The 11,081-nt window shown below is 55.0% G+C and overlaps 3 protein-coding genes across 4 annotated transcripts; 2 read left to right on the top strand and 1 right to left on the bottom strand.

Moving 5' to 3' along the window:
* Positions 1–843: 843 nt before the first annotated feature.
* On the top strand, positions 844–3,574 carry LOC117647029 (protein commissureless 2 homolog). Of its 2 annotated transcripts, XR_004587822.1 has the most exons (3): positions 844–1,760; positions 2,943–3,346; positions 3,438–3,574. XR_004587822.1 is itself a non-coding variant. In XM_034388510.1 (2 exons), the coding sequence occupies exons 1-2, from the start codon at positions 1,553–1,555 to the stop codon at positions 3,242–3,244; spliced, it is 510 nt and encodes a 169-aa protein (XP_034244401.1). In that variant the 5' UTR covers positions 844–1,552; the 3' UTR covers positions 3,245–3,574. The 2 variants fall into 2 exon arrangements, 1 of the variants encoding a protein (XP_034244401.1); XM_034388510.1 differs by having other exon boundaries at positions 2,943–3,574.
* A 523-nt stretch (positions 3,575–4,097) lies between these two features.
* On the top strand, positions 4,098–7,371 carry LOC117647121 (putative leucine-rich repeat-containing protein DDB_G0290503). Its single transcript, XM_034388660.1, has 11 exons — positions 4,098–4,436; positions 4,705–4,887; positions 4,957–5,148; positions 5,227–5,460; positions 5,592–5,646; positions 5,921–6,056; positions 6,131–6,244; positions 6,323–6,479; positions 6,563–6,678; positions 6,768–6,932; positions 7,012–7,371. Exons 1-11 carry the CDS (start codon positions 4,416–4,418, stop codon positions 7,310–7,312), a joined length of 1,674 nt encoding a protein of 557 aa, XP_034244551.1. The 5' UTR covers positions 4,098–4,415; the 3' UTR covers positions 7,313–7,371.
* Positions 7,372–7,513: 142 nt separating this feature from the next.
* Positions 7,514–9,975, bottom strand: LOC117647122. The gene is made up of 2 exons (XM_034388661.1): positions 8,814–9,975; positions 7,514–8,741 (listed from the first exon to the last, which is right to left on the bottom strand). The coding sequence occupies exons 1-2, from the start codon at positions 9,509–9,511 to the stop codon at positions 8,549–8,551; spliced, it is 891 nt and encodes a 296-aa protein (XP_034244552.1). The 5' UTR covers positions 9,512–9,975; the 3' UTR covers positions 7,514–8,548.
* Between the last annotated feature and the right edge of the window lie 1,106 nt (positions 9,976–11,081).

The following is an 11,081-nucleotide window of genomic DNA, read 5'->3' as shown; positions in this document are numbered from 1 at the left end:
GGATCGAATCCCATCATTTCATTACATTTTTCGACCGCCTTCCTCCCAGTGCAACTCAAACCCGTCGTCCAACACGCTGCCAGACGTACAAGCGTGATAGCGTAGTGGTCAGAGTCACATTCACCTGGCCACTCCGCTGTGGGTGTCTAAAAAGCAATCCGCTTCGGCGGGTTGGCCTCGGCACTGGAGCGATGGAGTATTTGATCCATCAATCCAGACCACCCGGTGTGTGGTTGCGGGTGGTGCCTCCTTGACTTGTCGGGGAGGCGATGATAAGTCCTTTGAAGCTGGCCTAAAACGCTGTATGTTCGGTACGGGAGCGCCGGACAGTGGGGGTACCATGGGGTACACAACCAACCCTACGAAAACAAGAAGCTCCCACCAAACCTCTTCTCTGTCTGAGTCTCTCTCTGTCTCTCTGTCGTCTCACTCTACGTCCCGCCCCTCTAAGAGCTTCGTACTGGGTGCTCTCACCCAGCTGCCTGAGCTTTGGGGTCCTACTGGGTCCCCCGGCGAACGCTTAGGGTCGCTGACGGGATTAACCCCAGGTACCTGATAGCACCGGTTCCCATCCCGAACACCGAAGTAAAGCAGGAGGCCTCCCCATTAAGACTGGGGAGGGGGTGTAGAGTTCAAATTTTTTTCTTTTCCCTTTCAAATTTCTCGGTTCTTGGTTAAACGGTTCTGGGGCTGCCCCTCCCCCACCCTCCCCCTCCAGCCGGCCGGCCAGAGAGGACGGCCAGGCAGCGCGCCCCTCCCCCCCCCTCCCCCGCGGTGGCGTACGCAGCCCAACGCAGCCGCGCCGCAGAATGCTGATCGTCCGCAGTGGCAGGCAAGGCAGGCAGTTGCAAGCGAACGCGTCCGCGGCCCGGAGCGAAGCACAGCGTCGCGCAGCCGGAGTGCCTCGTCCTCGCAGTGTCCTCGCAGAGTCCTCGCAGAGAGCTCGAGCGTCTCGCCGAGCCTCGCCCGCCTTCCCTCCGCTACAGTGACTCCAGTGCCTCCAGCGACTGCAGCAAGGACGGCGCTGCCGCAGGACGGGCCGGCACCGCCATCGGTCATCTACTCCAGGCACGCCGGGCCGCCAGGCCGCCAGGCACAGGGCTCAGACTCTTCCTGGAGCGCGGCGCGCCGAGCGTGAACAGAGTGAACACCGTCCAGTGAGTCATCAGTCTTGTCGGCGAGCGAGCGCGCCAGCCGCGCCAGCACACCGGAAGGCGAGAGGCAGAGGTGAGACCGGTGTGCTGGGCGTAGTCCGCCCCGCCGTCTCGCTGGCCTCAAGGAGCCGCCTGTCAATCACCTCGCCGGCGACGCCGTCCGCGTGTCCGCGTCCACGACGTCACGCGTCGACGCCGTGCCCCAATCGCCGCCACTGTAAGTGCCCAGTGTCCAGTGCGGGCTGCAGGCCGATGCCTCCGCGGCCTTGAGCGGCCTGGGCGCGGCGCGCGCACCGCCAGCACATGGGTCTTGGAGGCGCCCCGGGCGCCGTGGACGACGAAGCGCCCCGCCAACAGGGAGCCTCCTTCGACGCGCACTGAGCTTCACCGCCGGCGCCATGACCGCCTTCCCCGACGACGACGCCGTGGAGGCCACCACGGCGCTGCCGGACGACGACTGGGACACGGTGCCCGCGCTCAGCGGCGCCACCACCACCACCTCGGAGACCATGGTGCTGGGCGTGCTGCTGGGCATGTCCGTCATGTGCGTGGCCTGCGTCGCCTCGCTCTGCATCGCCAGCCTCGTTCGGAAGCTGCGTCTGCGCGGTAAGGACTCATACACTAGAAACGGCCGGCGCTGGCGCATCGCGGGGTCGCGCCGGCCGTGCCGCGGTGCGTTGACGTCCCGTTTTGATGGCCGTCGCCGCCATGGCCGGGCCGAGACGCGGCGGTCCGAGACGAGACGGACGAGACGGGCCGGCCGGAGTGAAGGCCTGTTTGTGTCAGGCGCGTCAGTCGGTCGGACGGGACGGACAGGCGGAAGCCATTCGGGCCGCCGCTTCGTTTTTTAGCCTGCATTTGATGTGCATCCCGAGCGTCTTTTCGGACGTTTCCCCGCGATAGCCGTGATAGCCGCCATGGGGCGTAAAGTCCACGTATGACATTTATGGTCCAGGATGCAAACGACCGCCCCGGCCATCCTCCGGTCGGCTTTGTTTTGGTGCACGCGGCCGCCTGCGTCACGCAGTCACGCAGCAAAGTGGATTTGCCAGAAGACCGGCGCAGGCGGCCAAAACTCTCGTCCCCCACGCCGCCTGCGAGCCTCGTGGTCGGCCGTACTGCGCGACGCCGCGGTGTTGCGGGCCTGCCTACCCGGCACTCCGCGGGCGCCTGCCTAGGCAAATCTCAGCGCCGGAGTGGCGGTGTAGCGACGCCAGCAGGCCGATTATCACTCTGTCCTCTCTCTCTCTCTCTCTCTCTCTCTCTCTCTCTCTCTCTCTCTCTCCCTCACGGGCCGCGAGAGAGACAGAGCTCGGATGCAGGTGTGGTGTTGCGACACCGATCGCGAGGGAGTCATTGCACCGCGCTCCGCGCTGCATGCGGCGTGGCAAGATGGCGCGCCTGGCTCCGCCCCACGGGGGGTCATGTCCATGTCGGCGACTCGGCGACGCGGCGACCAGGAAGTGTAGTCGGGCCGGCGCGCTGCAGGCAGGCCAGGCAGGCTGCAGGCTGCACGCGGCACGCACGACAGCAGACAGCACGCTCGGGGGACGCGTCCCGCGGTGGTTCGGTTTCCCCGGCACTGCAATTCAGTACGAGTGGAATCAAATTCGCCGTCGCCTGTCGATGCGAAGCTGCGGCCGAGGGGCGGCGACCTCGCGGCCGCGGTGACTCCCAATAAACATGTCTCCGCGAAGCGCGAAGCCCGCAAAGCCGACGACGACACGTCGCCGCGTGCATAAAGACGTCCTGCCATTAATTTTAATCCGCGCTGTTTCTGCCTTGCAGCGCTGCGGGACATGGAGGCCAAGGCGGTGGACGTGGAGGCGACGCTGCCCAGCTACACCCTGGTGTCCGGCCTGCCCACGTACGACGAGGCCCTGGACCAGCTGCAGCGGCGCCGCGAGCTGCGGAGGTCGTCGTCGGCGCAGCGCGCCATCGAGGTGGCCGTGGCGGCGGCGCGCGCCGCCGGCAACCTCATGACGGTCAAGAAGCTGCAGGCCGTCCGACAGCTGTCCGTGCACAGCCTGCTGCAGTACACCTTCCGATCCAACTCGTTCGACAAGGGCTGGACCGGCCAGAGCGGCTAGGCCTGGGCCTGGGCCTGGAAGACAAGACTGCGGGGGGCAGCCATTGCTCCTCCTCCATCACCGTGACTGACAGTGTGTCGTGTTGTTGTTCCTGTCCTCGCTGTGAGTTCATTCGAAAGGCTGCGTACTTAATTTATTACTCATAGATGTCTGTTATTTATAAGTATTTATTGTCACGTTTGTACAAATACAGATCATGTATACTGCCTCCGAATAAATGGCGTCCCATTTCGAAGCCTCCACCTGCACTCCCACACTCAGAAAGGTAATCGCCGATTGCGGCAGTAGCGGCAAGGACTCGAAGGACGAGTCGGCTTGCTTCGAGAACGGCCTCTCTCGCTTTAAACGCACGCCGTTTACGCGCGCCCCCGCCCCTCCCCCTCCCCTCCCCGCGGACGGTGTTGGTCATTGGTCTTTAGCGCCACAGGCGTCGCCGCCGCCACCGCGCAGTCCAGCTGAGCGACTCCGAAAGGACCGTTCCGCCGCTCTGTCTCTCTCGCACTCATGCGGCGTCCGGCGGGGCAGGCAGGGGTGCGAGAGAGACAGAACGACGTAACGCTCCTCGGTCATAGCTATCGCCTTGGCTTCTTCCGTCATTCCCTTTCCGAGGCGCCAGAGACTTTCTGGCGCGCGTTCAAAGCCACTCGCGGGGCCCGTCCAGAAGCACCGTGACCCCGAGGGGGAGGAAAGAGAAAGAGACTTTGTGGTGTGGTTGTGGATCGGCCGCGCGCGTGTGTAGCCTCTCCCTCGCCGAAAAGCAAGGATCATGAGGACAGGAGTCGTTTGGATTATCGGCAAAACAGTGTTTCGCCCACAAGCGATGATGGAGAGTCGCGCCCCACCCCTCTCGGCCCGCGCGGAACTGCGGGGTACTTCCCCCTACACTATGAAAAGTTCAGAAGAACAAAGTCTTTAAAACCTTGAACTGCATGCGCAGTTTCTCATAGCCCAGCTCCCATCAACTTCAGCGCACAAGTGGCCCCCTGTGGCTTGACTGAGTGTAAACTCTAATTTCTATGTTTAGAGTGGTCCTTCGCACCCGCTAGAATTTTCTAGGATACATGGTTTGCATATCCATCGAAGGAGTCTACAGTCGCGGAGGCTGAGTGTCACGAAAATGGGTTTGAAACAGCCGTGAGTTTTGACAGCCACTGTCGTCTGCAACAACAACATGAATTCTAACGATGAAACGGTACGCTGCCTTATTGAACTTTGCCATTTACCACATTTATACTATTTTTACTTCTATGATCACGCTTAAGTCGAATACATGTGTTGAAAAATCTGTGTTTCAAAAGTTTTAATGTAAACATAACCTTCATTGTTTTCCAACCGAAGTTTGTTTACCTTCTCATAAGAAAGTCATTAACGTCCATTAAGTGGCCTTGGGAAAGTACATTTTATTCTCCAGGGTTGTTTTGAATTAAATTTTTAAAGTCGCCATCTGTTTGGTGTTGCAGTGTGAAGATGAGTGGAATGAACTTCACAGCCGCTTCTCCAAGGAAGGGCTGGACTACTCCTCCCTGTCCATGGAGCAAAGAATATTACATGTGTGGCGGTGGTTGGTGGACGCAGAAAGTAACTTACTCAGTTCAAGGCGAATGCTCGACAAGCTACGAGAACAACAACATGAAGAACTCGAGGTAAACTGTCTTGATAGAATGCACGTCTTTTGTCAATCGGATGCATTTAGAGTAATATTTGATTTCCAGGAAATGGAGTCTTACATTGGACACATCCGAGAGCTCGCTGAGAAGAGGACAGACCATCTTGAATCAGAAACTATTTCTTTGCGAAACAAGTTGCACTTAACCCAACAACAAACAGCCACGTTAAACAATCTCTTGCAGAGGAGTGGACTGGAAGGTCTCGATGGTTTAGGAGAGGAAAGCATTGGCGAGCAGGTCAGTCCTCATTCATTCATGTTGTGTGTGTCTTGATCATATCATTTAAATCACCTGTTACAATCAAATATATTTCAGGTTGCTTTCTTGGTGGCCGATCATCTCAAATTAATGGAAGAAGTTGATGTCCTTAAAAAGATAAAATTTTCAAATGGTGTTGGGAAGGAGTGTGAACTACTATCTGAAATGGTGAAGGTGACATCAGAAAAAGAAGTCCTACGTCGGGAAGTTGGAGATGCCACGGAGCGTTTGTCTCTTCTTGAAAAAGCGTCTAGACAGCTTCAGCTTGACAACGAACGGTTGGCATTCAAGGTAGAACTTCCCTGTTCATAACCAATTCTACTTGTGTGCTTTATGTTTCTAACAATTTCTAATAATATTTAATTTAAAAATTAATTTTTCCAATGAGCTGTGGTCTTTAACTGTCTTAATTTTGGTGCAAGCTTTCTGAGGCTCTTGCTGAATTGGAAGAGAGAGAAGCACAATTGAAACAGCTAGGTCAGTTCTTCTCTGTGTGAACACTGCTTTGCAGAGTATCTAGGTCTTAGTAGTGAGTGCATTGTGGTACATACAATGTCATTTGTTTGACTGTTTTATTTTTTTTTTTTTCTCGATTGTTTGGCTCTTACTTATTTGATTGGTTTGTCTCAATTGTTTGGCTTTTTATTCACAGTTTTATGACTTGAGTTGGAGTTGAAAAATTTTCGTAATTTGGTAGGATTTTTTGCCATATCAAGTCTTAATCTTGACTAATTTTGAAAATTTTTTGAAGGTGGGAGTGACCATGGTGGAGAAGGCTTGATGTGGATATCACCGCAGAGGTCCCAGCAATGTGGCCGAAGTCAATCCATGTACACTGGGCTTTGTCAGAGAGAGCCCTCCATGAGCAGTTTGCGTACTATGACAAAGTGAGTTCCATTTAGTCGTGCTGATCATTTGACATGGGACAACTCTTAACTGATACCTGAACTTTAAATTTTAGTGAGGTTTCCGAAGACCGCGAAAGTTTGCCACGCAACCCTTCAGAAGCAAGCCTTCTTGACCATGACCAAGAGCCCACTCCAAGACTATCAAGAGCTGATACTCGAAGTTTTGGGTTAGTACAATTTTTGTGTGTGTGTCTGTGTCTGATGAAATTGCTAAAACCTAAGTTTCATAACTCAATTGTTTGCAGAGCGGACTCAACTCCCCCAAGTTTGCTGCTTAGTGAACCCAATACAAGCTGTGGTTCCCTCCGAAGAATATCAAGCTTGGTTGACACTCAACCTGTGGGCAACACATCAGGCCCTTCGGCGGACTTGTGCCGCCTAGATGAAGTAAAATATCTGCAGGTATATTTGAAACAAACCTTTTCATTACAAAGTAATGAAAGTGAAAGGTTGCCTTCAGTTTTCCTTTTCTTTTTACCTTGCAGGTTGAGTATAATGCTTTGAAGGAACAGCATGTTGCTTTAACTGAAAAATACAACACTTTGGTATTCAGACATATTCGAAACAAGACTAAGAGAAAGTCGCAGTTAGAAGAGCTCAGGTAGAAATACACCAAAGATTTGCGTTTTACATCATCATGTTTACAACTACTTTTCTTTTTTGTAAACTAACAAGATTTTTTTAATGCAGGAGACGCATGGATACAGCTGCAAGCTCATCCAATTGCCGCATTGAGTCCCTGGAATCACAGCTGGCTCTCCAAAAGAAAGCTCTTCTGGGGGAAGAAGTGTTCCGCAAGAGAGTTGAATCAGATTACCGACGGTTGCAGGAGGAAAAGCGCTCTCTGGTCATCAGGTACAACTTTTGTCCTTTAGGGTGTTCATGGCCAATTGATTGGAAATCCATTTAATTTCTATTTATTTGTCATGTGCAGTGTCTTAAATGCCGAGAGCTCTCTCAGAGCCAAGGAGAGAGAAATTTTGACGCTGAAGAAAAAGGAAGAGTTCCTGGAAGGAACAACTGCAGATCTGTTGGCAAGAGTACTTACCCTGAAGTACACAAAAAGTCCATCAGATAGGCCAGCTGCCAAACCTTCCTTTATCCAATCATCTAAAACTGTCCCAAATATATCAACGGTAGCAAAAAGCAGTGAGTCCCCTTCTGAGAGGAAAAGTCCCTTAGTCATTGCAAAGCGGCATAGTGTAACCAGTGTAACTGATCTGGGGACTGTGTAAGTTCTCTTAATTTACTTTATCAAGATATTTTATTTTCAATATATTTTCCTGTGCCAGTGCAAGGTTTTATCGTCTTGATGTAAGAGTTAAAAGATCTGCCAGGGTACTTATATGTTGTAATGTTATCATAATATTTTTCTAGTCATGTTTAGGCTTATAGGAGAAAGTGTTTTGATCTTGGCACAAAGTTAATTAATTGTCTTCCTTTCTACTTTGTTTATATTTTCACAAATGCTCCTTATTTTCTATAAGTAACAAAAGTTTTAATTAGTTAAGCTTATAAAAATTGCCATCTAGACCTTCAACTTGGCTTAAATTTGAATGGACCATTATGTAATCATGCACATTTTGTGGCTTGCTTGCATCTTTTCACCACTGAACTACAAAATGAACAGTTAACATATTACAGAAAAGATGACTGTTTCTTTTTGCTATTCAACTTTTGTTTTGAATTGTTCTATTTTCTAGTCAATAAGTCTGTTTTCTTGTTTTGGTTTTACAAATTTTAATTTTAGACGCACAATTTGTAATTTAGAAAATCCAGCCATACAATGCCAAAGAATCCAATTTAATTATTTGCTTCATGCTGACAACTATAGAAATGAATTTTAGATTCTTATCTAGGAAAACCATGTCAGATGGACGGGTTCCAACTTGTTGCAAAGTAGAATGTCATGGAAAGTATTCAGTTTAGCTCTATTTTCCTACCTAGAATCTTATTAGAACCTACCTGTGTCATAGGATTCTTTTAAATTTGTTTGATCACAATAAGTTTTTTGTGCCAAAATACTTTTTAAAAACGGCACAACAGATTGTATAACATATTCCAATTGCGAGGTTTGATATTTGGCTGGTAAAGGCGTAAATGTGCATTGGACTGATCTATTATGTCAAAAACAGTAATGTTTTCCCAATTTTGCAAGGAAAGCATTAGTAATTTGTTTGGATTTGATTATTTTGTGAACTAAAGCATGTTTTCCTCATAACAGTCTTTTCTTCCTCCTGAGCTGTCTTTGGTGGATTATTTACTCTACCGACAAACGCGAATGTCACTGCTGCTTCGCTGCTTCACTCGATGACTAGCTTCGACCCGTCGCGGCTGCGTTGGCCAGCCACTGATAACCGATACACTGTGTTATTCACTGTCTTTCTCAGAGTCCTGGCAGTGTGTCATGTATGTCTTCCTTCACACAGTCTTCTGGATGACCCCGGGGCGGCCAGGCCTGGGGGCCCGGCTCACAGGTCCGTGCAGTGAGACGCCACCCGGGCCCTGAACTTGCGCAACTTGTGGGCCTCCTTGGAGCGGCGGGCGGCGCCCTGGGCGATGGTGCCGAACTTGTAGGCGAGGGCGAACCACAGCACCATGCAGGAGTAGGCCGCCACTAGGCTGATGACCAGGGCGGCCGAGGTGTTGACGGTGGCCAGGGCCCTGTGGAGTGCAAACGAGCATTACGTGGAGGCCGTGGAGGCGAGGTGGTGTGGTGGTGCGAGTGGTGCTCACCTCTGCCCCGGGAACCAGTGGCCGTCCTGGAACACCTCGCGCGCGTCGGGCTTCATGTAGTCGAGGAAGTCGAAGATGACGGGGCAGGAGAGGCGGTCGTTGACGAGCTGCGCCAGGTTGCCGGACGCGCGGAGCGTCTTGAGCACGGCGTGGCGGTACTCGCGGCACGCCGTCAGGAAGCCGTCGGTGAGCACGGCGACGTGGCTGACGGCGAGCAGCCCCAGCAGCAGGCACGCCACGCCCTGCATGATGGTGAAGGCGGCGGCCCGGGCGATCCTCTCCGTCAGCCTGGCCGTGTCCTCCGGGCCGCGGACCTGCAGCGCGGGGCCGCCGCGCGACACGAGCCGCACCGCGCTGCCGTCGGCGCCCCGCAGGTCGGTGACGGCCCTGCGCTCGCTGGCGGGCACCCGGACGAAGCCGCGGTAGCCGTACCACGCCGCCAGGCTGAGCGCGAACACCAGGCCCGGCAGCGGGGCGGCGCCGCTGAACCAGCACAGCGACACGTCCGAGCCCTGGATGGCGTAGGACGACGTGGAGACGCGCGCGTACAGCAGGCAGCCGCAGTCGGCGTGCGCGCACGCGTCCAGGGCGTCGTGCCAGTGCGTCAGGATGACGGCCAGCGACACCACCGTGAGCAGCGAGGCGCAGCACAGCGCCGACGACAGCACGGCCACGGACCGCGTGGCCTCCAGGTCCATCGCAGGGTGGCTCGGGGCCACTAGGGATTGGCGTAGGCCGTCCCGTCCCGTGCCGTCTCGCCCGGCCCGCCGGCCCTACCTCGACTCGACAGGTGCTGGTTCACACGACAAGTCCTAGTCCCCCACGCTGAGGCACACAGCCACCGTCACGACTCGGGGCCGCCACTCGGCGCAAAGCGCGCAAACGCCATGCTGGGACGGGCCCGCGCCGCGCTCGCCTAGTGGGCACGCCGCGCCAGTCACAGGGGGGCGAAGACGAAGTACCGGGGCCGCGGCCGCGGAGGGCGCGGCATCGTCTCGGACCTTCCGTGGAGGAGCTCGTCCGACGGCCGACGGGGTGTGACGGGGTGCTCACCCCTGCGCTGCCTGGACTGCTGGACCTGTCGCTGCCGCGTACTGTACCGCCTTGCGTGGGCTGCGCGGGGCTGTGCTTGCCGTGCCGTGGCGTCGCGTCGCGTCGCGCCGCCGGTCCGGGTCGAACTGCCCGCCCCGCCGCCCCGCCCGCGGCGCACCTGTGGGGCGCGTTCGTTTGCACATGAAGATCCTCTCCCCTCCCCCGCCCCTTCCCTTTCACACGCCGCACCGCCGCACCTCGACGTGCTATCAGTGCGCTTATCCACCGGTATCTGGGCGGTCGTCATGACTACAGGATAATACTGGGCACGGCCAGCCCGGCCCCGGTCGCCCGGTGAAAGAGAAACAGGGCGCTAGCCGCTCGCCTCTCCGCGCGGTGCGTTCGTGTGTGTGTGTGTGCGTGTCCGAGGTGTCTGATCCACCCTCCCCTCCAGTGGGGCGGTACGGGCCGGTTCCCCGGGCAACTCGCAGGGGGGCAGTGGCCCGCGGTACAGCGAGTGGGACTGCTATTGCTGCTATTCGAGATGAGACATTCCTCGAGGGCCGGTGTACGCCAGGACTGTGTTCTGCGTATCGCTGACTCGAACAATGCTTCTGTCTCTCTCGCACGCGCGGGGTGTCGCGAGAGAGACAGCGCGAAGACGCTCGGAACTGAAGCACTGCCCGGCGGTCAAGTCCTGCGCTGCCGAAAGGGTTGCCTATCGATTGGGCGCGCGGGGGGCTCGGGACTCGACTCGGCCGCGGAGCCCGCGTTGTATGGAAAGGAGATGATGTACCCTCCATCGTATGATCGTATCTCTATCTCTGCCACCTGCTTCGGCCTCGGCCGCCTCGGCCCGTGGGTCACTTATCTCGCACTCTTGGAAGGATCGTTTCGTCGCTCCGTCTCTGTCGCACTCATGGGGCCTGTCGGCCTGTCTCCGCAGAGCGAGAGAGACAGAGCGATGAAACGATACTTCAAAAGCATGCTCTGGCGTGCCTCGCTCCCAGTGCTCGCTTCTCGAGGGAAGTACCTTCGCACTCCGCACTGCCGCTCAGTTCACTACACAACTGGGTAAATACAGTGGAAGTGCTAGTGCACTAGGCTGTCGCTCACAGGAGCCACGTTTCGACACTTCCGTGAACATAACAGATATACTACAGATAAAAATAAAAACAATGTTTGATGGGAAGAAGAAATATTCGAAGAGCGATTGCGCTTAGGGGAAATTTCTGT

Source organism: Thrips palmi, unplaced genomic scaffold (genome assembly GCF_012932325.1).
Source record: "Thrips palmi isolate BJ-2018 unplaced genomic scaffold, TpBJ-2018v1 HiC_scaffold_2, whole genome shotgun sequence".
In the NCBI taxonomy this organism is placed as follows: domain Eukaryota; kingdom Metazoa; phylum Arthropoda; class Insecta; order Thysanoptera; family Thripidae; genus Thrips; species Thrips palmi.
This window is presented reverse-complemented; position numbering and strand designations above follow the sequence as displayed.

What these genes read in the sequence shown, in the direction of transcription:
- LOC117647029 (XM_034388510.1), top strand. Translation starts at nt 1,553, where the DNA reads ATGACCGCCTTCCCCGACGACGACGCCGTGGAGGCCACCACGGCGCTG. An exon ending in TCGGAAGCTGCGTCTGCGCG is followed by an intron (nt 1,761 to 2,942) that starts GTAAGGACTCAT and finishes TCTGCCTTGCAG; the next exon opens with CGCTGCGGGACATGGAGGCC.
- LOC117647121 (XM_034388660.1), top strand. Translation starts at nt 4,416, where the DNA reads ATGAATTCTAACGATGAAACG. An exon ending in GCTGATACTCGAAGTTTTGG is followed by an intron (nt 6,245 to 6,322) that starts GTTAGTACAATT and finishes AATTGTTTGCAG; the next exon opens with AGCGGACTCAACTCCCCCAA. An exon ending in ATGAAGTAAAATATCTGCAG is followed by an intron (nt 6,480 to 6,562) that starts GTATATTTGAAA and finishes TTTACCTTGCAG; the next exon opens with GTTGAGTATAATGCTTTGAA.
- LOC117647122 (XM_034388661.1), bottom strand. Translation starts at nt 9,511, where the DNA reads ATGGACCTGGAGGCCACGCGGTCCGTGGCCGTGCTGTCGTCGGCGCTG. An exon ending in CACTGGTTCCCGGGGCAGAG is followed by an intron (nt 8,742 to 8,813) that starts GTGAGCACCACT and finishes TGCACTCCACAG; the next exon opens with GGCCCTGGCCACCGTCAACA.